We start from the raw sequence: 27,514 nt of genomic DNA, 5'->3' as shown, positions 1-27,514 counted from the left end.
TTTCTCTAATAAAAGCTGAAATTCCTTCAAATTATAAAATGTCCCAGTTGACAAAAGAGATGGTGAGAAGGAGGTACATTAAGATACAGATACTATAAATGAACATTTTCCAGCTGATTGCTTACTTAAAGTGTGAGATTTTTCAACCCAGCACCACCTTAGCAATTTTTGATGCTTCTATAGTAGCTAAACTGAATGGTAAGACACAAAACTGTATTAATTTAACTAGGGCAGCTATTAAAAACCAGTCCTGTAAATTTATATAGTTATGTAAGGGTCTCCTGTGCAGACAACAGATTGATAAGGGGTATGCTGATGCTAATTAACTAAAAACCCATTACTAAAATGTTAGAAACCTCCTTATTTACACCATGTCCCCATCTCCTTTCTCCAAATGTAAACGTAGACATACAGGAAAGGAATCTTGAGAGGAAGCTGGGATAGCTCAGTTGGAAGGAAAAATGAGAGAAGTGTCTGATTCTGTCTTCCTGCAAATTTTATCCAGAATGTTCAATCATCTCAACAAAATTTATGCATCAGACCTTTCTGCTTTTTCCTGCCCAGATATAATATTGCCTTGTCAAGTGCAGCTAACAAGGAGTAGGTAGATTGCTCTTCTTGCTTAACACCCATGTGTGAAACTGAATGCTAATCATTTCAGCTGCTTTTTTGAAGTGCGATGTTTCAAAATGTTACAGAAGCAAAAAAGTTTATTGGTAAATCCCTTCAGCCAGCACGACCTGTGCATCAACTGTCTTCTAAACAAGGTGAGTAGCATGGCTAAGGTGCATTTCACCAAAGTTTGCGTTATGTTTAGGGAAGTAACAAGGATGTGTAAGGTGTCTTGTTTTGTTTTTAAATTACTTTGTTAAACTACAGTGAGTAAATACCTTGCTCTGTGTTGATCTTAGGACAATCTCTGTGATAAAATCTGAGTTTAAACTATGTTAAGATTATGCAGAGCTCTTTGGTACTGGTCTTATAGCTTGGCATCTGAATTGTAGCTTCAGAAAGCTGGATCAGGCTTCTCTGTTATATTTGGGGTTCTTGGGGCAGCTGACTCCTACTATAGAAAACATAAAATACACATAATTTGACAGATTATTTTATTGCAAGTACAGTGTACTGCACTGCATTGTTCTTATCCTTTCATACAAATTCATACAAATTCAAAACAAAAAACCCAAAAAACTTTAAGAAAAAAAATCATGCAGTATTTATGTCAAGTGTGAATATTTTGGTTTAAATTTTAAAACTCTGTAGATTAAAGCCTAGATATTGGAGTATTACAGTTGTTATTTTTAAGTTAGAAATTTTTGGTGGCCAGAAAATCATCAGCTGTGCTGGTGTGGACTGAAAATAAAAGACATCATACATTTTTATTTTGTATAAAATTTATGGAAGAAACTGGAAAGGGGTCCTGTGGTGACGTTGAGCTTCTAAGTTGTGAATAAATGCCCATATAATCTCTGTGCAGCAAGGAGTGTTCTTGGGGGCAAGTATCACAAAATAATACTGTGGAGTCTATTGAAATTATTTATTTTTTTTTTAATGTTTTATGCTCACCAGCATCACCCATTGCATTAAACATTCGGACTGAATTGCCCAGCAGCACTGAAGTATGTTTGCAGAGTAAGGTCAACTGGGTGAGTATTGAGGAAATATATAATTATTTATGAATTAGAGGTCAGCTGATCTGTTATGTAACCAAAAGAAAACTATTTCCAGCTAGGAGTGTCCTTGACTCTGAACACTTTAAACCAGCAGTGTCAGAACTGTTGAGAAGAATTATGAGTTTCAGGAATGCCTTTCCCTGGTGTTTGCATGCTTTAATAGCTGAGAAATACAGCTTAGGAATTTAAGATTCTTATGAAAATCTGTGTGGCATTTCTTTAGTTTTCACTGAATTTAAATCAGCTCTTTAAAACTTAGAGTGCATGTATTCTATCTTCACTTATTCTGTGTAAATAATAAAATTAGAACTTTCGTTGTTGTTCACACATGCACAAATGCATTTGAGACAGCAAACATCATAAAACTTTATGCTTTATTGCTAGAAGTGCTTGGCTTTGGACATGGTACAGACATGTTTTTCAGACTTGAAATTGGTTTTAGCTGTTAGCTGGAAAATGAAGTTTGAAGTCTTCCAACTGGAATGCTTCATGTTCCATAGCCTGAATTTGACTTTCAGTTGATTCTGATTTGAATGTTTTTTTCAGAGCGTTGATAGGTGGAGGGTTTTTTGTTAGAACAAATGCCTGTTCCTTAAGTTTTACCTTATTCTTTGATTATTTTGTATAATTTTATTATATAATATTGTATAATTATTATTTAGTAATCCTGTAGTTCTTCTTTATTGTGTTAAGCTTCTGCAAGCTACTTATGACTTTAAAAAAAAAAGTCAAGGTCTTGGAGCCTATCTTTGATCTGACATAGAGAAATTAACACTTACACTTGTCTCTTGAGCAGTAATTACTGAGGAGAACAAACTGCTCTCTTTTAAATAAGCCTCTGGTCATCAGTGTTGTAATATTCAATTTCATCACTGTTTAGCTACATGTAGCTGCGTATTGCATTTTTTGGTATAAGTATGGATGTATTTTTAATTTTTTTTTAACTTCTTCTTTAACATAGTATATGGAAAAGAATTTTTAATAATACTTTTGACCATTAACTGTTTCATGAGCACCCCAAATACCATCTGGATAGTGCCCTATCAGCCCCTGCTTGATGAGCAATTTTCAGTTCTTGCCTGCTTCCCATCTGACTCAGAGTGATGTTAAGATTCCTCAAACCTGTAGAGCCTTTTCAGAGCTAAGCTCTTGAGGATAAACTGCTTTCCAGCTTTCCAAAACACTTCCTTCAAGGTTTTGGCAGCTGGAAGAAACTGTGGCATTGTACTGTGGATATTGAGTCTTTATGCTTATGGAGCAAACCTTTTTGCTAAGTGAGAGAATCCAAGTCCTTCCTGCTTGTATTATTCCCAAATGTAGCAGCTTGTGGCTGTGTGCTAGGTGGGATAATAGAAAAGGAGAGGATAAATGTGTTCTTTTGAAAAACTAGCAATGGCACTGTAACATTCTGTGTAAAAAAGGTCTCTCCAGTATGTTCTTCTGTATTGTTTTATTGAACTATTTCCTTATTGTATGTAATCAACAGTAACATTCTACAGGTGCAAATTAAACTGTGCTACAACTGTTACTTTTAACTAAGAAACATGTATCCTTGTTTTAATATGACTAAAGGAGATAAGCTTTATAACTTCCTTCCTATTTTAGTCATCTGAAATGACTGAAGTGAAGATCTTAACTCAAACTGTGATGCTCTGTCAACCAAAACAACATGAATCAGGAGCAAAAAAAGGTAAAATACTGCGTGGGGAGCTGTGTCAGGATTGTATTTTCCGGATGGAAGACAACTGAACTTGGAAGTGATGTGGGCTGTGCTTTTTTTTTTTCTGATCAGCCAGTGCATTGATGATTTGGAGAGCAATATGAACCTTTTCTGCTTTTCACATAACATTCTAAATAATGTGTAAATTTGACCATACCTAAGAGAGAAAACTTCCACTGGTGGAGTTGCTTGTATATAACTGTCTTTAAAAAACCCAAACAAAACAAACAAACAAAAAGCCCGCAACGAACCCCTTGATAAAACAGACCCCAAACATAAAAACAATCCTTCACACAAAATCCTGGGTTTGTACAGATTGCTTGTGTGTGTAGAAGTACAGATTTGAGTTGCATCCTTTAGTCTGTTGCAGGGCTTAGTTGTGGCATACAGACTATTGAATGTAATCAAGTTAAGAACTCAGCATTTTGGCTTCCTTGCCCTGGAAGGAACTTCCAGGAACCAACCTTATTGCAATGGTTCTGAAATAATAGTATTTGGGTGGCTAGATTTGAATTAATTTTTTTTTTAGTGATTAATCCTGGACGATTTGTTTTTGTGTCAGTATTGTCCTTAAGGTTTCTCCGTATGCTTTTCTCTCTGTACTGCCTTCCACTGTACTCACAGAGAAGTGATAGTTTAACCAAGTCAAAATTTTACTCCTTTTTTTTCCATTAAGGGATAATCTCAGAATTCAAATGCATTCTCGCAGTGCTCCTCTGCCCTGCTTCCTACCTAACTCTTAATTCTTAAACATGTCACAGAAATGTCATCAGTGACCCAGGTTAGGTCACTGATTTATTGAGTTTATTGAGTTTATTTAGACAGTTCATTTCTTTTGTCTGTGGCTACCTGTAATAAAGGCATCCATCTGTAATCTCCAGTCCTTAAGCCCTCTCTGAAAACGTGGTTTGTTCTTTTGCTCTTAGCACTCAACAATTGAAAGAATTCTATTAAGTTTTAATGAGACTTGTGTTTTTGTCAGTCTGGGGTTACGATGTCTCTGGTTCTTGAGCTGAATTCTGTTCTGTTGTGTGTTACTGACTTGAAGGTAAGTCTTCCATGTATCTCCTTTCAAGCTCAGGTTCATTTCTTCTATTTTTGATCTTGATAAAGAGAAGAGAGTTCTGGTTCTTGGATCTAGTTTGATGACAGACTCGTCAAGTCCTGTCTGTTTGGTGGTGTCTTTCTGATCCTTTCTCATCAATTATGCTCGTGGTGGGTAGAGACTGTTTTGTTCTACAAAGTCTTAAACAGCTTCTCATCAGATCATGGTCTCTTGTATTTTGGGCTGTTTTCAGTGGTTAAGTGCTCTGTCATGCCTCCCTTAGTCAACTCCACAATTCTCCACACTGTCAAACTTTTTCTCACACTTGTTTTCAAAGGGCTTCTGTTTGTTTGCTGATTGTTGTAATATTTTCCTTCCGAGTTACACAACTTTAGAGGTCCTACTATTCAGCTACTGCTTATAAATAAGTCTTTTGTTTTCTTTTTTTTTTCCTTGCACAGTAAAATTTCTTCTAGAACTCTGTTTATGTTCAGCTGTACTTTAAGTTCCAGATAATAATTTCCATTTGATATCTCTTCAGCGGTACTGTGCTTTCAATTATCTGTCTCAGCAGTTCTTAAGTGCAGCATGGGGTTCCCATGGGCCCACTTCTTGAGCTTTTCTGTCTCTCTGGATGGTATCCTGTCCTTCAGGTGTGTCAACTGCACACTCAGCTTGGTGTGATCTGCAGATTGGCTGAGGGTGCAGTTGATCCCACTGTCTATCACTGATGAAGATACTCAGCAGTACTGGTTCCAATATGAAACCCTGAGGGATACCACTCAGCACTCACTGATCTTCATCCAAACATGACCACTAGTCCTTGGATCATAGGATGGTTTGGGTTGTAGGGGACTAAAAGATCATCTCCCCTTGCCACGGGCAGGGACAGCTGCCAGTAGACTGTGTTACTCAAAGCCCCACACAACATAATGTTGGACACTCCTAGAGATGGGACATCTATAACTTCTCTGTGCAGCCTTTTTCAGTGCCTCACCATCCTCACAATAAAGAATTTCGTTCTTGTATCTAACCTAAACCTACTGTCCCTCAGCTTAAGGCCATTCCCCCTTTTACTATCACTACATGCCTCTGAAAAGTTCCTCTCTAGCCTTCTTGTAGACCCCCGTTACATATTGGAAGGCTGCCCCTGAGGGTCCCAAAGAGCCTTTTCTTCTCCAGGCTGAACATCCCCATCTATTTAAGCCTGTCTTCATAGGAGAGGTATTCCAACCCTGTGATCAACTTAGGGACTCTCCTCTGGACTTTTTCCAATATGAGATCAGATGCAACTGTCCAACCAATTCCTCATCCAGTGAACAGTCCCCTGATCTAATCCACATCTCACCAATTTAGAGAGAGGGATGTAGTGGGGATTGTGTTGAAGGCCTTACAGAAGTCATCATCTTCATAGGTTTTTAATCAAGGGGAGGAAACAACAAGTTGTAAATTTTCAAGTATTCTCATATTCTTTAAACTGTTTTTTTTCAAGGTTACCCACATGCCCTCCCTTAGGTTCACCAGTTACTGCATCATTTGTGTTCAAAGGCAGAAAAAAAATTGTGTCATAGTTGATATCAGCTTCTCTCTTTTCAACATCCTATAGTCTGAGAAACAAGAACTGTTGTCCATCAGGTGAAAGTGTAACAGTCTTTACAGGAAGCCCATCATTCCTAAAGGAATAAGCTTCTTTTTCATCAAGGACCAGAGATGAAGTTTGTTCCTTTGCCTAATTCCTTTCCTCTTGTTTCGGCTCTTGCTTGAGAAGATCAGCTTAAATACAGACATTTCTAGACATGTTGTACCCAAAGCTAATGCTATAGTAGAGATAGTGCTATAAACTCAAATGAGAAACCTGCATGTTCTGAGCAAAGGTTCTGACTCTTGATTTAGCATAACCCCTCAAAAGTATTTCACTGCTATTAATCTGTTAGCCATTTTACATGCAGCAGGTCTCGTCATTACTTTTAGGTGTTCAAAGACATTTAACTTATTAGCTTCAAGAAAAGAGACACCCCATTTTTGTTAGCTGTCCCTTAGTGCCACTTTGGAGTAAGTTACCAACAGATTTTCTTTTTGGGTTTTGAGATCAGTTTGTGGTGTTTCTGCTAATTAGAACAAGATACAAGGAGTCTGTCTGGTATAAGGTTGGATTCACCTTTTTTCTTCTTTCATGTTGACTTACTCTGTCAGTTTGATACAGTTAAAGTGAAATGCTCTGTAATTTACTTCAGATTTTCCCGATGCAAGATAAGACCTAAATTACTTCGGTTTTTAAAACTGATTTTTATATTCCACATCTAGTATTTCTACCATTCTATAAGTAATCAGATAATTTTTCTGAATTCCCAATCTTAATCCCTTAAACAAGAATGTTAAACTTAATGATTTTGTATATTCACAGAAAGGATCCAATACAGCAGAGATTTTCTTCTGAAGCTTTCAAGTGTTTCTCTCTCCCAGAAGAAACCAGAGTTTCTTCCTGATCACCCAATTGTACTTGAAAAGCCAGTAAGTGCATTTTTTTGTAGTAAGTGAAGTTATAAAATCATCCATGTAGGTTTTGATAAGCTATTTAATGGCAAACATTCTCCTTCAAACTGGCCTGCCAAATTGGTAAAACCTTCAAAGGACAGATTGTGCAGTTTAGCACAGTTTTTGTGTGTTACTTCTCTGGTTGGTCTTTGACATCTTACCCTGGGTAGTACAATATAAAGGGGAAGGGGTTTTAATTTGTTTTCAGGAAAAAAGATCAGATATGTTTCCATGTTTTCAAAATAAAAGAGAACAATCTCGAAATTTCCAGCTTGGTAAAAATCTTAATCCAGTGTTTGAGTTGTTCATGCACCAGTGTCCTCTACACAACCATTAATGAGCTCAGTGCAGTTTCTATTATCATTATCTTTAGTTTTTGGTTTTAGGGAGAAATTAATAGAAATGAATAGAAATGAATGATGAATGTGAAGGATATCCATGTGTGCTACCTTAATGTTTGTGATGAAATAATCATCAAATGTTTCATATGCTAGAAGAAAACACCTACTGGATTACATTCCAGACCCCAACTATGGGAAAATCTGTGTTAACATCATATCAAATTAGGCTACATACTAGGTTGCTTTTGAGACCATTGGGATGTAGTTCTGCTAGAAAGAGGATTCCTGTTATGTAAAAGTATGTCCACATGATGGCCACATTTGGAGGCATTTTTAAGCTTTTAATATTTCTGTCCTTTGAAAAACAAAATTAACTAATACATGACCATAATCAGCTTTCCCTGATCTTACTTTTTATGTCTTTCTATTTACCCTCAAGACGAAAGCTCTATTTTTTTGGAAACCTGCTTTCAGATTTGAAAGTCTCAGCTTTTTAATTTAACTTTTCTCCCTCTCCCACCACCTGTGTTTCTAGGAGTGACAAATTTTGATAATCTGTATGCTTTCAGATGTTTACATTCCTGGGAAAAAGGTGGATCCCTGCAGAAATCAGTAAGATCACCTAGTTCAGCCAAAATTCCAGCCTGTTGACTGATCATGTTACCTGTTTTTCTGCACAGAAACCAGAGGGATTGATGAGATGCACGTGTAAATTAAATTAATGATGCTTAAAAGTGGCAGAAGGTGGCCTGCAAATAAATTTCTAATGACAAACAGACAAACAGTGTCAGTGAGCTTGTATTTTGGAGCAGATGCTTTTCAACAGTTTGCTGCTGTACTGAGTATTCAGACAATTCATGCCTATCTTAAGGCTTTCCTAGTTCTGAATTTTTGAAGCCACTGCTGAAGTATGTGCCTATATATGAGTAAAAGTTGTATTTTCAGATGAAAAACACTTCCTAGAATGACTTTTGCAAGTGAGATGCAATTGTTACAATTGGTGGACTGTGGACTGCATTTGTCCCAAAGGACACTGGGGTTTTTTTGAGATGCAGAGCTTAGGGCTACCAATACATAGCTCAGCATCTGAACAGATTTTACTGTGTTGGCACACAATAGGAAATTTTTAGATGAAGTCTCTATGATTAATGAAAATAGAACTGTTTGTCATAATAAAAAAATACAAATTGTGAAATGTACATGGGTAGAAAAGAGTTACAAGCAGACTGAAATGAAAACTTTAAGTAATCTGTTATAACTGAAGTAATTTGAGGATTGGTTTGCTTACAGGTAAAGAACAAACCTTTCATTGACATCTGCAAGAAGTGACATGTTGTTTGGAAGATCTGAAGTCCATCAATGAGGGAGCTACATTTGATGTAGGTCTTCCAGGTTTTTGAAGGTACTTGGGTGCCTGCAGATGGAAGTACGACCCTGTGAAACGTATGAAAATGCCTGTTTCTTCCTGTAATTGCCTGAATGCTTTAAGAGACAAACCTTTAATTTGTAATGCCTGAAATGGCAATGTGATTAAAGTGAAAATAAATAATTTTACATATTGGTGTGGAAGAATTTTGTCATTGGATTTTTTGTATTATGTAGCCATATATTTTGCCTGACTATAAATTCTAAATAAATACTTGTCTGGGACGTTTTGATTGCTCCCAACTCTCTTCCTCAGAAATAAAAAATGGAACAACAAATACTGGCTGTGTCAAATCTCAGGTGCCTGCCAGGGCACATATTCAGTCAGCCAGGGCCCCCAGAGCCCTGGATGTGAGGGCAGTCTGGCTGCAACATCTGTCACCCCACTGATGACCAGGTTGGTTGAGCTGACCTGGCTGGCTCAGTGGGTGTCCTCTTCCTCCTCAATGCTCCATGTGCATCCCTACCAGAGATGCACACTGGTTGAAGAGGGTGATCTCCCCATGGAGATGGTGCTGTTCATTGGTCAAGGGTATACAGTAGCCCTGCTCCCTGCTAGAACCAATCTCCAAACAAGCTCAAGGTTTATGGCTATTAATGCTGTAACTACAGTTTCTCTAATGATTTTGCAGTGACCTGCCAGAGATCCAAAGGAAATATTTTCTGAGGGGTCAGGACAGGGAGGTTGTGCAGTGTTCAGTCTGGGGATCTGTAGTGACAACAGATGGGCAGATAAGTTTCCTCCTGTGAGGGTAAGGGCTAAGAGTCTGTTAAGAGAAGATAGTGCTGCCTTGTCTTGTGAGTGGAAAGTATCCTGGGGGAAGTTCTGTATTAGCACAGAGAGTTGTCCCTATGTCATTACTGCAATTGCCATTCATTAATTACTTAGAGCTTCTTTGCACATATGTATGAAAATGTGTGTTCAGGTTCACTTCTTTCTTTTGTAAAAGGAGATCACAGCAGCATTAAGTAATGGTTGTTTATTATTACAGTAATAAAACTTTTCACAAATATTTAGTCATACATTCAAGATATACTTTTCTTGTGACAGTTTGGACTGTCACAGAAATAAGTAGTTTATCACAGTTGTGTTATTTCAGTTTTTAGAATGCATCATTTCACTGAACTAGTCACAGGAAGAAAAGGGTATAAATGCGCAGTTTCCTAGATTTTAGAATGGATAAAGTGGAAAAGATCCCATCCATAGTAACAAACATTATCACATCATAAATTCACCTGTACACTGCATTATGAATGCTAGTGTAATGAAGGACAATACAACATTAACATTACTTAGAACCACAGCTTCTAGTTGTTATTGAGGACCCACCATGATGCTGAAAGAGAGCAGAGTTTATTTATTTGTTAGCATAAATTGCATTTCTTTTTTGACCTCTGTTAAAAATTCTAAATAAAATACCTATAATATACATAATGAAACTTTTGTTTATATATGCAGGTAATACTGATGAGAAAGGATACTCAGAGTGTAAGTAGTGGGAAGGTGGCTTTATCACAAGAACTGTATCTCCTTTTGATAACATCCAAAGAAGCATTAATGTGTCATAGGTGCAGCTGCGTAGAATTAAGTGCCCGGATCCCCAAGAGCAAACCAAATAAATCCTCAGTCCTGTGCTGCTGTGTGAGTCAGTTTTTAAGACAAGCACTATGTTTCCTGGGTGGTTGTGTTAGCTTTAATGGCTTGCTTTCCTGGTGACAATATTCAAATCTGATTTTTTTTTACACAACTCTAGGAATTAATAGCTTTTTGTTCTCAAAAGTAAGAGAACTGATGGATTTGTAAAATGTCATTCTCTTAAAAAGTTCTGTAATCACCAGATTACAGGCAGTGCTGGGGTGAAACCAATTTGTGTTTCTTCCTCACAATCTCTAGCCTTTGGCCTTTTGAAATGAAACCTTATGCAGAGAGGAACCACAAGATTTATGGAGAGAGATGGGAAAGAAGCAAAGGTACTGAGACTATCTGAGATGCCAAGCGCCCTTAGCAGAGGGGTGTTCTAGGCTGTGTAGGTTTCACACTACACATATTCATTAGCAGACCTTATTTCTTATGTGTGTATCCATAAATGCTTCCATTAATGCTATTTTAATGAAAATTATTTTTCATGAAGAAAAATTATGAGAAAATATTCAAGAGTCTTACCTGAATTCAGACTATGAGCCTAAGTAGTCTCTGAAACATCAGTGGATTAATGCATTTCAGTACCCAAAAATTCCAATTTAACTATTTATTTCATGGGCTATAGTTTTGTAAGTGTTCAGTGGTTTCCCCTTGGCTTGTTTTCTTTGCCCAAAGGTTCTCTAGAATCCTCAAGTCCAGATCTTGTATAAAAATGAGACATTTACTGAATATGCACTGAGTGATTCCTGCCACCCTGGTAGATTGGCTGAAGTTGTATGAGTGGTTATAATTGCTTGTGGTTCCTCTTAACAAATGGCAAAGTAATTTTCTTTAGGATAGTACTGGTTTAAACAGTTTTGAAAACTTGTCTTCCTGAATCATTCTCAGCCACATAAGTATATCGTTACTTATTTTAGGTAATTGGTAAAGATTTATGGGTTGTAAACTTTGAATGAATCAGATTTAGATTACAATTTGCAATTGATTCAGTTCTTAGTTACCCAGATGTTTAAAAGAAATTTGGAAGTTTCTCAGCTAGGGTAAATCTGTTTTTAGAATAGAGCCTATCTGTGTTCTAACTGCAGACAGGTTTAGGGTTTTTCCTTCTGATTTTACAGTGATATCTCTTTATGGTGTCTAAAACTCTTTTGCAAAGTGTACTGGTGGGATTGCAGCCATCATTTTTGACTTCAAGATCATTTTCTGTCTTTCAAACACAAATATGATTTGTATCGATCAGTTGTGGGAAGCTCTTCCATGAAACAGAGTTCAAATCATTGCACAGATTTCTAAATTACAGGTAATGTATAAAATCGTACAAAGAACTGTAAATGCATTAATTCCCATTACCTTCCCCTCCCACAACCCCAGCAAGGAGTGCACAGTGAGAAATGCTGTTTCTATGGTAACTGTCTGCCAGGACAGAGTGCTGCAGACTGAAATCCTTCTTAGCAGACAGAGTAAGTGCTTTAATGAGTACTTGGAATCCAATTTCAGACACTTCCATATTTAGAAACTTTAAAATTATGTTTACATTTTATTTTATGTTAATTGCACTTTACCAGTGAGTAAACTACCCTGGAACACTGCTGGATCATGTGCAGTCTCTTGGACACAAAGAATTTTGGGAAAAGGCTTCACTGTTTCCTACAATCAATTTTTGTCTTAAATCCAGCAATATCCCAGAAAGATACAAGATTTACAGACATACTCAGTTCATTAACTTCAGTCTCCTGATTCTGCAGGAATCCCTGGAATATAATTTTTTGTCCACATCAAGCTCATGGAGTCTGAAGATGTCTTTGCTGGTTTCTTTTAAGGACAAACCCAGGGTACAAGACTACATTAATTTTTCTACTAAGTGGAGTTTTATTATATTAAATTTAGTCTGTAGTCAGACACATAGAAAATTAGAGCTTTGTTGTAATAGATTTGTGTTCCCTAAAATAAAAAATAATTACTGTCCTCTCTCTGTAAATATGGGACTGAACCTTTCTTTGCTTCATCCTGCACCTGCAATGTGTCTTTTATTTCTAGGAGAAAGATGTTACATTCTCACTGGATGGATTGTATTAAGAATAATAATTTGGAATCTTTACTACCTTTCTTTTTTTTAACATAGCATGAAATGTGTACAAGTGTGTTAATAAATTTCAATTATTAGTAATTTAAGGCTCCCTTCAGTTAATGTAAGTAGGGATAAATTGAAGTCTTAATCAAAAAGCATTTTCTTTTCCTTGAAAAGTTTAAATGGGGTCTATTTTACCACTGACACATAGTATTGCTTGTTCTAGATATTTTCTTAAATAGTGTGTGTTAGTGTAACTTCACACTATGTAAAATAAAGCACCGTGGGTCTTCTCCTTGCTGCTGCCTTTTATATTTATGTGGTTAAAATAAAAACATTTGGAATTCTTTTCTCCTCTATACTTTGCCAAAGAAGATCTAAATAAGGGTGATATTATGCAATGGTCTTGCATATGGAGTTTCCAAGAAATCCACATTACTTCTTTGGAATGCCTTGCTGTAATTCATTTGAAGGTGGCTAAAAAATTGTAAAAAATAAAAATGTAACAGGTTTTTAAAAGTTGCTCAATTTTTTTAAATGAGCATAAAATTTCTCAATTAATGCTGTACAGAGATTCTATACTTCAAAATTTGCAGTGATATTGGGAGAGGAGACCAGATAAGTTCAGAAGTGCCTGCATGTTATATTAAACACAGGTTTTCTTCTGTGCAGCTCACTGTCAGTCTGATGCTCATCTCTTGGTTGTGACCCAGTACAGTGTTGACATGTGTTACCAGTGTTCTTGAGTCTTTGTGATAGGAAACCCAGTAAAACTGGGGTTTTGTTTGAAAGGAAAGCCACAAAGCTGCAAGAGACTTCTCCATCTCCCTAAGAACAGGTTCTCTCTACAGATTTAGGATCATAGAGTTGGTTTATTTGAGTTTTACCTAAATATAGATAAGGATGATCCTTTTGTCTCTACTCAATTCCTTAGTCATCTGCCTGCTGCAGGCTAGAATTCAGCTGGTAGGATGTTTAATAATTTCTATTTTGGGCCCAAAGGAGGCACTCTGGGAGTCTGTTGGATGAGCTCTTGTGATGTGGATTGGGAAGTGTTTGGGAGAGCTCCCCATAACTACTTGCATGCTGAAGTGTGCAGTGGGCTGGCACATCTTCTATTTCAATAATTGTCTTTTTGTTTCTTCTTTACCATGAAACGGGTGATATTCCTGGTTTTCTATCTCTGGTGAACTAACATCCATCCAATGCTGTATCTTTATGTACTCACTTTCAGACTTTTTCTATTTTGAATAATCACCGTTGTCTTTCTGGCACTTTTATTTATGTTTCAGTATATTCAAGTCTTTAGCAATGAAAGTATTGTTCTGAAGTCTTAATTGTGATATATTTAGCAAAAGATCAGTTAGCAGTATTTAAAGTAATTTGAAAAATCTTGACACTTACCTATTCCAGGCATTGCTGTTTCCCCAGAACTCATAAACAAAGAAGTGGAAATTACTTGGAAGCTTCTGTATGGAAACACTAAAAATTTCATAATATAACTAATTTAATGTAATGAAACAAAATTATTGGACATATACATTTTATTCCTAACTGCTTATGAGTAGGAAAAAATGCAATGATTTTTTTAAAAAACCCACAGAAAAAAAAAAAGAAAATCAAATCCAAAACCAACCCAATCAATAAAATTAACAAATGAGTGATCATAGTGATCCTATACTGAAAATTATCTGAGCTTTTAAAAATAAAAACCCTTGTGTATTTATTTTTATTAATTAATATTTTTATGAAACTCATTTTTCATATTGCTCCAATAGTGTAATTTATCTAAACAAATGCTAAACAGAAAATGAATCAAACAACTGTTCAAGGAAGATAATCCAATAACTAGAAGTTATCCTTTTGTATGAGAGATGCATTGAAGTGTCATAGAATTTACGTGCTTTGAAAGCAAATGGAGTAAATGAAGTATATGCATAATAGAGTATAAAGCCAGATAGGCTGTTATCTGCTGCAGATATGCTTTTAAAATAATATTTTGTGCAGTAGCTACTTGTTCTTAAGTTATTCAAGTAACAGTTTCTCGAGAGTGAAAAATGTCCCACAGAATATCTGTTGATCCTCTACACAGAATCATCTGCTTATCATCCTGAGCATAAAAGCTTTATAGTGTGTAGGGCACTTATTCACTTGGGTACTCAAATTAGTGTTTAGATAAATAGCACAGAAAGTACATATACAGATCCTTCCTTGAGCCCAAGTATGAGATTGCTGATCTCACTAATGATATGCTTGAAAACTGGTCTCAGCTTAAGCTTCATAATGTAGTCAGCAATGTTTTATGATTTGTTTGTTTTCTCCTGCTGTATGTGAAAGTGCACGGTAAAGTGGCAAAAATATCAAAAGCTGTTGGAAAAAACAAGTCACTTTCACCTATAGCTACAGCAAAACCCATCCTTTAGGTGGCATTACAGACTTACCAAATGCCTGTAAACTTGGGAAAGAAAGGAACTTTCTGCCACCATTTGTTAACTTGCATTCTGAAGCCATGTAATCTCTCTTCCCCAGCAAGCCTGTAGTCACTACAATATTTTGCTAGGTGTTCATTTCTGAGAGCAGGCCAGGAAGACTTCTCATTGAGTTTTTTTTCCATCTCTTGGCCAACACGAGAATTTTATTTTCCTCATCAGTATGCGTTAAAAAGTGAACCACTGCAGAAAGATCACTCTTCTTCCAGCTTAATTTTTCTGGTCTATGTGAACACTACTGATACAATCCTAAATGTGATAATCTCATAGCAACAAGACTCATAAATGAGGGATGTGATAGGCAGTCTTTGAAGCCCTTGAATACATAGGAAGATTCTGTATTGTGTACGCATTACAAAAATATCTTTTTCATAATGGTCTGTAGTTTGTATGATGGTAGATCTTTCCATTTAACTGTGTTAAATTCAGAAATTAAGTACAGTGGTAAGCCACTAAAATTTATTAACCCAGCTCTAATGTTTTATTAATTCTAAAAGGAGCAAAGCAGAAACACAGTTTCATTGAAAATTTTGCTTTTCAATTTTTCCATTTCTTTATTATGAAATATAATAATATGAAATTATTAATATTTTACAATGACAGCCTAAAAGGAAGATTCTGAAAACTTTCAAGCAGAGGACTGGCAAACAAGTTGATAAGTTGCTCCTTTGCCAGGTGAGCATAAATGAAGGATGGCAAATGAGTTTTCCAATAAAGAATGTCAGCCTAGGAGCTTCCAGAAGTCATGAATTGATGACCTGCAGAGCTAACAAGCCTGAAAAGATTGTTTAGCATCTTTGGGATGTACTTTCATTTTGTGATAGCACCTAAAATCTGCACAGTCTGACATCTCTTTTTAGTTGTAGGTGTCTTTGAAAAGCTCTGTCTTACCACACACATAGCCCAACAAGAAAGATGTCATAGGTTCTCTCTTCATAAATAATCTGAGTTATTAAAGAAAAAAGACTGCATTTCTTCCTTCAGCCCAAGGACAATAACACTGTACTTACTGCAAGCAGCCACCTTGAGCAGAAGCAGTTTCCAGGTACTGCTTCAGGGCAAGATGGAATTCCTCCACTTTTTCTTCTACCACAGACATTTGGTGCTGAATGATCATTATGTGCTGATACAAAACCATTGCAACAATATTACTGCCACATTTTCTTCTGAATTCCTTGTACTTTCAACTCAGAAAAGTCTTGAAACAATACATGAAACAATAAAAACCCTACTCATAAAAGAAAACCTACAAAAGTTCCCTTGAAGTTTGCAGTCCCTGTTTTAGTGACCTGGAGAGGAGAAGTAGAAATGCTCAAGCATCAAGGCTTTTATGTTCAGGCATCGATGTCTATTTCAGACAGTTGTCCTAACTCTGGAGCAGAGAGTCTTTTCAGCAGAGGGCAAAGCAAAGGTTGATCTTTGAGATGTTCAGTAATATAGTCAGTGTGTTTCTTTGGGTGAATTTTTATGCCAGCAGGTATGAGGTTTGGGATAAGAACATATTCCCCAATCTCCACTGGATGCACTATTGCTTTAGTTAAGGTGCTTTCATAGTTTTTACCTTTTGGAGATCTGACCCTCACCTGAGTGAGATGCCTAAGATAGCCCAGATTAAGTGATGAATAGAGAAGCAGTTTTCCCTGCATAATTCTGCAGGAAAATGAACAGTGTTTATAAACAGAACTATGGAAACAGTCAGCAGTGCAGAAGACCTATTTAACCTGAATTAATATAATAATCATGTAGCTCTTTCAAGTAGTTTATTTATCAATTAATCTATTGAAGCTTGTCGACTTTACTAATGGAATATTTAAAGCTACACTACGTCCTTCTTAATGAGTACAACTTAATTTCTTTTACAGGTTTTTGACTTGTTTCTGCCTTGATTATGAATACTGTTAAATCATGGATTATAAGTAATCTGTGTAATACTGGATAATCTCATAAAAAAAAAAAAGACAACTAACTCAACTCCTCTGATTAAATAATTTTTTTAATGTGTATTTGATTTGCATTTTGTTAGGTTCAAATGAATGAATGCTAGGATCATGAATTTAGGAATGCTAGTATATCAGTCTCGGGACATAAACTTGTTTAACAGTAAGTTTCTTTCTGGTCACAATTTTGGTTTTGTAGGTTGTACTGAGCACGAAATACTCTTTTGGTTTTCTTCATAAGATTTCCTATAGCAGTTTTGGGAGAGAGGGAGGCTCTACTACAATAGTTAAAGCATGCATGCAGCATTTGGAGCAGAGAAGCTACCATCTCATAAACATTGCTGCCAAATTTGATAAATCTTATTAATGACACATTTTTCTCCTTATGTGTGTTAAGGTTTTGGCTCACTCTATCCTTTGAAAATAATGCAAAAAAATAACATAAAAGTTTTGCCCCCATATTCTAGATTTTGTTTTGTTGCCTTTTGCACAGTGTATTCTGCTAACTGAAATGTATTTTTATCACTGGAAAAAGTCAGGATAAAGATTTTTTAGATTATTTTTTAACAAAAGAGAGCTGGTGTGGTCTCAATGCCTGGTGTTTAAAATAAAATGTCAAAATCATTATCCTGAACACTACTTACAGATCTTGCATTTTCTTCCAAAACTTCCTCTTTAAGTGGCTCAAGGTTTAGGTCCTTTGAGGCAATTGAAAAGAAAAGAGAAATTGTAAGAAGAGTCATTACAACAGCTGTATTCTGCTCTTACATTTTTAACAAACTATTCCAATAACTAGATTCTGATCTACCTTAAGAAGTCAAATCCCTTCTTTATTAGTTCTAAGTCAAACACAAGTGTTTACAAGATCTTGCATGCCTCAGTGGTTAATTCCATCCCAAGCTGTCTTGTAAGGTTTTATTTATAGTGCTTGGCAGGTGATTTTTCATTTTAACGAATCTGCTTGGTCCCAAATGTATGTTGGACTTAATTGAGAAAAGACAGACATCCTCTCAAATTGTCACATGGACTGTGGAGATGAGCAAGAATGGTAATTTGAAATGACCTATCAGCTACTATTGTGCATTCATAAAACTTTGTGCAGAAACTTCCCTGCAGGGAATCTGTGGTTGCAGGGGGCTGTTTTCTAGCATTGAAAGATATGTGCATGATGGTCCAAGTCAGGTTTATGAACTGCTGCCCTTGCTCTGAGGACAGGCTGAACAGCAGCAAAGAGATGTCTGTGAGTAGACCTGGTACACAAACTGGATGTGTGCTTCAGGAATCAGTGATTCACACAAACACTGGCCAATAGCACACACAAAATCATTCTTTACTTGCCAGGCACATGCAGTACCTCCTAACCCAGTGCCATTTTGATATTCTGAAAAATATCTATATGCCTGGAAAAAAAAAAAAAAAGCAGATTGATTTGCAATAAGCAGCTGGAGCAAAAACACACTCGGCTTCTCACTGAACACAGTTCTTGTGCAACAAAGAGAAAAACTTCCTTCCACTCCCAGTGTGGGTGAGGATTGATTAACCTGAGGTAGCAGCTGTTCTACCAGCACAGATGCTGTACTCACTGAAAAGCCAACAAGAGATGTGCAGGTAGAATTCAAATGAACAGAGGACCTCCACCAGCAGCAGGTGGCAGAGCAAGGCAGTATTTTGAAGTATTCAGAAACTGCTGTGCAGTTAAAGTCATGAAATGTGTGTGAAAAGAAAGACAGCCAGTTTTATTGCCAGTGCAGACATTTCAGATTAAAAAAAAAAAAAAATAAAAAAAATAAAAAACTGAGGAAAAAGTGTATTTCTGAAGTGAAAGTTCACTTTCACTGCCATTTTTTTCTCAGGAAACATATGGAAACAGAGATGAAAAGGAATGACTCAAGCAAGTACTACAAAGCTTCTCTAAATGTAGCAAGAAAATAATTGTTTTCTTTGCCATTATAGGTAAAAGTAGAATTTGAGTGAAAATAGACAAATTACAGGACTGAATCACAGTCAAAATCTTCTTTGACAGAACACAGCAGAAGACTTAGCACTAAATCTACCCTTCGGCAGGTAGCTTTCCAGTAGGAACGCTGACTCATAATGTGCCAGCCCCATCTAGGAGTTAAAAATAGTCTCTGGTAGTTCTTCAGCAATGTTATGTCATCAGGCAGAGCGTGGCTGCACAGGTGGGGTAGGTGTGCACAGCCTCCTGTGTGAGCTCAGAGTGTGTGGGCACCGGCACCTGGTCCCCATCCCTGTGGGAAGAGGGTGCACTGGGTGCTTCAGCTCTTGAGCCTGATGGAAGTAGCTCAGTGTGCAAAACAGAGGTCCTGCCAGCCCAGTATCACACAGCCTGGAAATAAAAAATCAGCTCAGAGCTAGGGCTTTAAAATGCCTTTGCAATGCTGCGTCATCTCAGCTGAGATGCGGCGGCTTCTGAAATGGCCTTTTAGCACCATTGTGCAATCATTTCTAATCTCTTTCAGGGCAAAGTCCAAAAAAAGGGCTTTTAGTAGCTGCTGAAAGGCAGCTGATATTTAACGTGAGATACAAAGTCAAGCAGATGTAAAGTTAGGTAAAGGTGGATATAGATAGGTTGTCTACTGGAAAAATTAGAGTTATGTAATTGCTATGCTCTATTAATCAAGTTTTATATTGACAAGGAGGTAATTATGGGAGGTCTATGCCCTGCCACTGCTTCCCTTTGGCACCGAGCTCCTTTTCAGACTGAGGTTCTCTGTCATTTGTCTGTAGGAAATTTGATCATTTTAAAACATCCTTGTTGTAAGTTTATTTACCACAAAATGTTTGGCTGCTTTCTGTAACATTTGCAATGCATTATTGCTGAATTCTAGGTTTATTTCCTTTTTTTAGGTAGCATTCTTTTAAATGGTTTCTTTTGGCATCAGTCCACGTCAGATGGCAACCGTGACAGGACAATGAGCTGCTGTTTCCAGGGCAAGAGTGGGGAGCAAAGCCAGACTTACCTTTCATGGTGGGCTTTGACATTTCAAAATCCAGTTTGTATCTATCCAGAAAAAGATCAAGTTGTTACAAAAATGTCATTAATGTGGCAACTGCTGTGTAATTGCCTTTCCCATGCAGAAATGACCTCTGGGAGGAAGCAGTTGGATAGAGGCTCATGGATATTCCCTGGCAGAGCTTACTGGACTGAGCAGACCATGAGGAGCTGTGGAGCATGGCAAGGAGCAGAGTGAGAAGCTGACAGAAGTCATGGACAGTGCCACAAGCAATGGCTGAATTTCACAGCTGGTTAAGGAGAAGTGATGCGAGAGACTGTCAGACTGCAGGGATAACCCAAGGGAATACTGGGCTCCAGTAGTGCTGGGGGTGGCCATATGTAGCTAATCAGTAATGAGGCCGAGATAACAGAAATACCAAACTGGGACCAAAGGGGAAAAGTAATTAGGGGCAGTTTTTCATTTGGGAGGGAGGAACAGCAGAGAAAGGTCAGGATACTTCTCTTGCTGAACCCTGTGCCAAGTCACCACCATTTATTGTTTTTTTTGTTAAATCCCTTACTTAACTATTTTCTGTGTGTGTAACTTGTTACTGCACTCAAGTTGGACAAGTGGCTGAGTAACAGGAGACATTTTTGTGCCATGACCCAAGGTCTGAACCAGTGCCTGGGTAAGGGGTATGGGTCTAACCACAAACATTAGATGACAATATTCATGGGAGAATATCCCAATCAGCTAGAAAGAAAGAACAAGATGAGGTGTTTCATGTCCCTGTAAGTGCTGCCTGTGTGTGGGTGCTGGTGAAGAGACCCATGCCAATGTCTTTGGAGTATAGGCACAGTCTGACTGCTGGTGAACACTGGCCTGTGGGGAGGAACAGCATCAGATGCACTGGGACCGGAGCTACTTCTGAGTCTGAGAACACTTCAACCCAAAACCTCACCTCTAGTGGACAAGGAGGAAGAAACACCCTGGATCTCAAAATCCAGTGATTGTAGCCACTCCCCTAGTGCCTATCTGAAATTCTCTGTCTGTCCTTCAATAGGGAAACTTAATGCAGAAAACAACTCAGGAATTTATAACCTTACTTTTTCCTTTGCTGTTCTTTCTTCTCAAAAAAAAAAAAAAAAAAAAAAAAAAAAAAAAAAAAAAAAAAAGTAATCACACACAGATTATAACACAACTTCTGAACATCAGGGTAACAATGAAGTCTGAATAATAATCAAGAAGAATAAATAGTTTCTGTACTGACAGATGTGGCCCAGGATTTTACAGGCATTATTGGATCAGATGGGCCATTTGTCAGACTTCTGAAGGGCTCTGATTTTGTGTGGGAACCACAGGTGGTTTCTGGGCTCTGGGAGCTGCTGCAGCTGCGTCCCAAGAAGGATTTACATCAGATTTTGGTTGAACTGTACTGTTAGCTCTCTTGGGTAATGTTGCATCTGGAACATTGAAAACATTTGTGTTTTAAGGATTGTTTTACTGAAAGTGAAAGAAGAAACAGGTGAAGAAGCCCACACACCTTCTTTTCCAGTCTATCAATTAGCTTCTGGAGTCTGTTTATCTGGATCATCCATTGACTGTCTTCCTCAATCCAACCTTTGGAAAAGATAAATGATTAACATTTATAAAATCTTACTAAGTTGATTGTACATAGTATATTCGTGTTTTTTATTAAAAAGAAAAGTTACCCTGCAATTTATTTGCCCTGTCAAAGGTTGTGCTGCAACTAGTTCAATGTTCATTTAGGTGAAACTTAACGAAAACATGATTTGACTCTATGAATGATTTTCTTCAGGCCTTGATTCTGGGACATGCTGCTAAACATGGAGATGTCTTCACTGCAGCCCCATCCTAGATGTCACTGCTTCCAAAGAATCCCATTTACCAGAGTACTCTATCATTTTCTAAAGTAGAAATGCTGCTGCAGATTTTTCTTTGTATTATTTTAAATGAAATATTATTTTCTTTCAGGTTTTGTGTTTTCCCTTTCTGTTTATTATTTATTCCCCTCAGCTGAGGTGTGAGTCATGGCAGAGGACTTGATTTTCATTCCTATCTGCAGGCAATAAAGATTACCTGAAGAATGCTGAATCAATCCAAAACACACAGTTTAGCCCACAATCAAGTTTTTATCTTTTATAATTTCACATCTATGGATATGCATTAATTTTCCTCAGTTTCCTAAGTTTTCAGTTAATACCTCCTGTAAATTGTCTTCTGTTCGTAAAGTATCTGAGTTAGTTACATGTCTAAATTAAATTTTTGAGAGGAAGATGTGTATATTTTTCTGTATATGTGTGCTTGCATAAAAAGATATATTTTAAATATCTTTAAAATGTGTTAATATGTAGGTAATGCTTTGTGAGGGGGGTCACCTTTACAATGATATAAATACCCTCTTTCTTTTTCTTTCATTAATAAATGTAACAGAGAGGATAGAACACACCCCTAGAGCCTCTGCCTACTGTGTTGAGGTCATATCAGGAACAAAGATAGAAAATAGGTTTACATCTCTTAAACTTTGAATGAATTTGTTGGCTCCTCACTCAACCCTGATCTTGAAAACCTTTGGGCACAATTCCATCTAAGATAGTTTCATAAAATAAGAGGTGCCTTCAACAAGAGATTTCTTTAATCACCACATCTGAAGAGAGATGATGGTCCCCTACCGCCAAGCTTTAACGACCTGTCACTTCAATGGCATTGCCTCCCACATTATTTGAGAACCCATCTGAGTATTTTTGGCAATGCATATGGGCATTTTAAGGTATTCCATGTTCTTTCCAATGTGAATTACAGCTGAAATGCCTTTCTGATTTTTAGACTTCTCTCAGAATTTTTTCATATATGCGCTTGCAACCAGAACACCAATACAATATGTTTTGAAATTCGAATGTAAAATTAAAGATTGTCAGATAATAGCTTTAAAAGCCTTTTGCTCTCAAATGAGTGCAATCTTTTCACCATATATGTTGGTAAGTTAGTTCTTGTAGGAAGACTTCTGCCACAGAAATCTCAGAGGTGGTGTTAAACCCCCATGAATCATCAGAAGCTACTAAGGGAGCCAGAAGCTTCATGGTCTTCTACATTTACTTCTTCTGGCTTCAGATTAATCATCTGTGAGTGACTTTCCAACAAATACTTTTTTATTGATACAATTTTAAAATAGATGCTCATAAGAGATTGTCTGTCTACCTGAGGGACTCGCACCAGTCTATAAATAATGTTTATGGCAACCTTTTATGATTACTTAATCTTTTTGTGCAATAGGAAAGCTGTTATTTGATTCTTCTTCTAAACTGACTCCATTGTAATTGATTTAAAACTTCAGTGAACCTGACAGATCATTTAATTTCCAAAAATTTTGATTCTCTGCCATGTTAGAACTTGTGTGAATCTGTGCAGTGTGGACAGATAATTAAAACCCTTCAGTAGAAATCCAGGATATTTTTTTTTTCTTCAGCTTTTGCCATTGCTCTTGGAAATAAGTGGACACATCATCCTAGAACTTATTTCTTGTAAGTTTTTGAGCTGTGTTTTAAAATTCTGGGCATCTAGAAAGCAAATGTTGCAGATATCTCCATATTGCTTCCTGTTGATACTTATGGTGAATCTGATATAGGCATGCTGAGTTACAACCTAAATGTACATCAGTATTGTTTCATTTTGCAAACTGTTCAGGGTCTCACAGATTATTTTGTCATATAAACATTAGCTGTGTAATGCTGCCACCTGAAGCTACTGCTTTCTAACTCCTTCAGAAAAAAAATTACCTAGAAAAGCTTCCCTGCATCTGAAAGTTAGTAAGAGTTTTTTTCATTAGAACTGCTCTAAGTTTTTGCATTGCACTGAGATTTAGTATTTTTTTCTTTATATTCCTGTCCCATAATTTCTATATTTCTATACTATGGTAGCACCAGCTTAACTGGCATGCCCAACATTTGTATTGCCAGTGCATTGTGCCACCAGTCAGTAATGGCACCCATGGATGGTGTCTGTACATAAACTAGAAAAATGACCCATTGCTTGAATTTCATTAGCTGTAAGCTACTGTTCATTAACATACACATTACACTGCACCACAGTTTGGGCAGTCCAGATGAAATGAGTCTGTGTTAACATATTGTTCTGCTTGTTAGTTTTACTGAGTGTGAATGAATAAGGGTAATTTTCCACATTTTCCTCATCAAGAGGCAACTGTGACCTTTGTGAGCAGCAAAGATTTGAGTTTCCTTTAATGCAACGGAAAATGCACATAATTAGTGATTGCACTGTGGAAAAGGTCACCATGGTCTTTAAAAGTGTCTAAAGGCTATCTTAAAAAGTGCAGAAGAGGTTCTTCTTTTATAAAGGCAGAGGAGGCAGGGTTTAGGAATCTCCTGGTGCAGTCCTCATCTCAGGGTGACCAAGATTCAGCAGCTCTTGATCCTCTCAGCCTCTGGTGCCAGCCTCAGCCCTCTCCCCTGGTGACTTGACTATGCTGCTCCATTTATCAGAAGAGCAGCTCCTTGAGATGGAGAAGGAGTGGGACACTTCTTACTGAGATATTACTTAGCAATTTCCTGTTTCCTATCTATATGTCACATTAAAAATAATTGCACAAAAATATTTATGCTTATCTTTACAGAAAATATCCTCAAGTCAACTGAAAAGAAGGTAACACTGAGTAGAACTCAGTAAGGAATAATCTATTTAAATTTCCCTTTAGCATAGAATGTCTCCTGCCCAGATTTCCAAATTAGATCCCAAATTAGAGGGACAATGCCCTGGGTTACAACTTTAAATTGAGGATATAAAATTAGTCAGAATAACTTCACTAAAAAGAAATCCCTAAAATCTAATTCTTCAGACTGTAAGAAGAAATCAAAACAGTGTCAGAATAAAATCATAATTTCACCAGAAGCCATGTTGAGAGATGCTCAATGTATTGATGTCACACACGTACCCTTCACAGCATCCTCACTCTAAAAGTGATCAAAGGCAGGACGTGCCCAATTATTAGATTCAACTTTGAATATGGTACAATTTACACAAATTTATCCAAGTATAATATTTAGCATAAATTATGTGTTTAAATTCTACCTAGGGAATTGGAACAGTGACAATTTCTACTAACCATCTACATTGCTGACATAACAGCAATTAGACAAAATAGGCAGCCATGGCTGATTAGAAAGAAGATCATCACACATTTGTAACATCATCTCTCAGAGCAGTCTATCACTCTCCTGTACTGGGATTACTGAAGGATTAATACACTGTTGTTGCAATAATAGCATGCACAAAAAAATTCATGCATGGATAAAATCGCCTATTTAAGTGCTATTGGGTGCATCACATAGCTTAGAGACAAGAAACTGTTTTGGCTGTGTTTGATATTAGCAGGTAGCAGGGAAATGTGTAAAGCCATTACTCCAGGGAGAAGTTTCCAACAATACATAGAAAACATCAAAGCCACTGGTGGTTTTGATAGGTATCAAGAGGAGAATGGCTAGTTAAATGTTTATTTTCTTCTTGCAGAGTAATTTATATTTAGAGGCATAAATATTAAATTAAGGAGGTTTTCATTTTATCTTCATTTCTGACTAAAGACATCTTCTCTGCCACAGGCAAAAATTTGAGTATTGTGTTTTTCTGACCCAATAGGTATAAAACTTCCACAAAAAAAGATCAAAGGAGTTCCCAAGAGTTTTCATTACTCTGATAAGGAGCTAGAAGAGGAAAGGCATGAACTTCTGGAATATCCTTGCATGACTCCTCAGAATTAATTGCTTGCAACTTTTTGAATTCATCTTAGTTTGATTTGACTTGCACTAACAGTCACAATTTTAAAAATAAACAAAAATAAAAATTCCAAAACATAATTTAATAATGTTCCCAGATAAAACCAGCATTTATTCGTAGGGTCCTCTCTGCCTTGCAGCAGGGTGGAACTGGTGATATATTTAGCATTATCACCAGCTTTCCTCTCTCCAGCTGAAGAACAGTCAGTTCAGTTACTGACTGGAACAGGCTTCTCAGGGAAGTGGTGGAGTCATCATCCTTGGAAGTATTTAAAAGATGTGTGAATGTGGAACTTGGGGACATGGTTGAGTGGTGGATTTGGTAGTCTCAGGAGGTTAAGGGTTGGATTTGATGAACCTAAGGATTTTTTCCAACTGGAATGGTTCTAAACTTTAATGATTCTATGATTTTTGATTGTCATAAAAAAAAGTTAGTGATAAATCCAAAGGAACAAATAAACTGTTTTCCAAGTCAATGAAAATTAATACTCGGGATAAACTGAGCAATACCTGTTATTCTTGCACAGCAGCTATTCACTGCATTAATTCTGTGAAAGGTGCATTTGTAAAAAGTGCAATTTCGAAGAGAACAAGACTAGATTCTGTGAAAAATGTTAATAAATTTTAACCTCATGGAAAAATGGATGTCAGCCAATTTAACACAGTCTTTGTGAAAACAAAAAAGCAATTTAAAACTTAATTTTTGTGCAAACAGAATGTTAGTTGTAGAACACCATTGTCAACAAATGCTTATCTAACTTTCTTCCCAGATAATTTGTTTTGAGATAAAATTTACATAAATGCTACTATTAGTCAAATATGCAAGTAAAAAAAATCTAGGTATTCTGGTTTATAATGGCTCTCAACTCAAGATTGCAGTGATTTACATAATTACCATAAATACACCATCAGTAACTAAATTTCAAGCCCTGTTACTCTCTTAGCTCCTATTATCTTCTCTTTTACTTTACTGGCTCCTATTTTTAGACTATTCAAGAAATTTTCAAGTAATAATAAGGCTGCACTGACTTTGCTTAGCTTTGGATTTTTTTGAGCAAAGCAGAAAAATTAATGATTTCATAGAAGCAGATATTTAGACTTGCTGTGTTGATCCAGAATCTTGATGTTGCACACCCCACACCCCCCTTTCTATGTTTTTGCAAGCAATATGTAAAAAGAAGTTAGGGGAGTTTTCCCCCAAAAAGACTTGGAAGGCTATTTGAGAACTTTATATCTTCACTGAAGAATTGTCTTGTTTTTGTCCTAAAGATAATGCTTATGTTTTGCATATGCAAATGCTGCATGAAAACCAATCTTAAATAAACCAGTTTTGATAACTACTGCTCAGATGCATTTTGCTAGTTCACCTAGTCTGGTCCTTTGCTATCACAGGTAGATCCTTAGGTGCCTTTCATAAAAGCTGCAAAGGAGGGAAGAAAGTCCCTCCAAAGCAAAGAATCAGATTTTAAAGAGTATGAAAAGATGAAAATTTCTGGTGTCCTACCCCTCTTTTCCTGTGTTGTCTGCCATTCCTTTCCATGAAAATCTGCTGTGCTTTTGTCTCCAAAAGGAGAACTGTACGTCAGTATTTACAGGAGTAGTGTGCACTTCAGAGGTCATCACTTTGAAAGAGTATGCATTACCTGCTGTAGCCAAAGCACCTTCTGACTTTAATCTGTGGAAAAAAGAAATGTTTTCTATTGGCTCAAAAGTCCTGCCCAAGTCTACCCAGGAGATTGCTATTGTGTTGTAGTCATTAGATTTGCACTTGAGATAAAAAGTTTTATCAGGTTAAGCTACACTCCTACTCACTGGATCAACATTTCACCTTTATTGGCAGTGATAACTGTAAAAACCAGTTTCAGGGTTTTTTTG

The 27,514-nt window shown here is 36.8% G+C and overlaps 2 protein-coding genes across 2 annotated transcripts in view; one reads left to right on the top strand and one right to left on the bottom strand.

Annotated features, from left to right (window-relative positions):
* Positions 1–679: 679 nt before the first annotated feature.
* LOC310914693 (uncharacterized protein C8orf88) lies at positions 680–8,670 on the top strand (the record flags this gene model as incomplete). Its single annotated transcript, XM_083871039.1, has 5 exons — positions 680–767; positions 1,570–1,646; positions 3,279–3,363; positions 6,843–6,949; positions 8,605–8,670. 5 exons carry the CDS (start codon positions 680–682, stop codon positions 8,641–8,643), a joined length of 396 nt encoding a protein of 131 aa, XP_083727165.1. The 3' UTR covers positions 8,644–8,670.
* A 4,156-nt stretch (positions 8,671–12,826) lies between these two features.
* NECAB1 (N-terminal EF-hand calcium binding protein 1) overlaps positions 12,827–27,514 on the bottom strand; it is a gene marked incomplete at both ends in the record, with an annotated part of 81,357 nt that continues 66,669 nt past the window's right edge. Inside the window, 6 exons of the mRNA XM_083859909.1 lie at positions 12,827–12,926; positions 13,854–13,931; positions 15,949–16,061; positions 17,520–17,573; positions 21,376–21,452; positions 27,283–27,406. Coding sequence (XP_083716035.1) covers positions 12,827–12,926; positions 13,854–13,931; positions 15,949–16,061; positions 17,520–17,573; positions 21,376–21,452; positions 27,283–27,406 — 546 coding nt within the window. The remainder of the gene's footprint in view (positions 12,927–13,853; positions 13,932–15,948; positions 16,062–17,519; positions 17,574–21,375; positions 21,453–27,282; positions 27,407–27,514) is intronic.

The sequence above is a fragment of the Zosterops lateralis genome (genome assembly GCF_965231275.1).
Source record: "Zosterops lateralis genome assembly, chromosome: 1".
Classification (NCBI taxonomy): domain Eukaryota; kingdom Metazoa; phylum Chordata; class Aves; order Passeriformes; family Zosteropidae; genus Zosterops; species Zosterops lateralis.
This window is presented reverse-complemented; position numbering and strand designations above follow the sequence as displayed.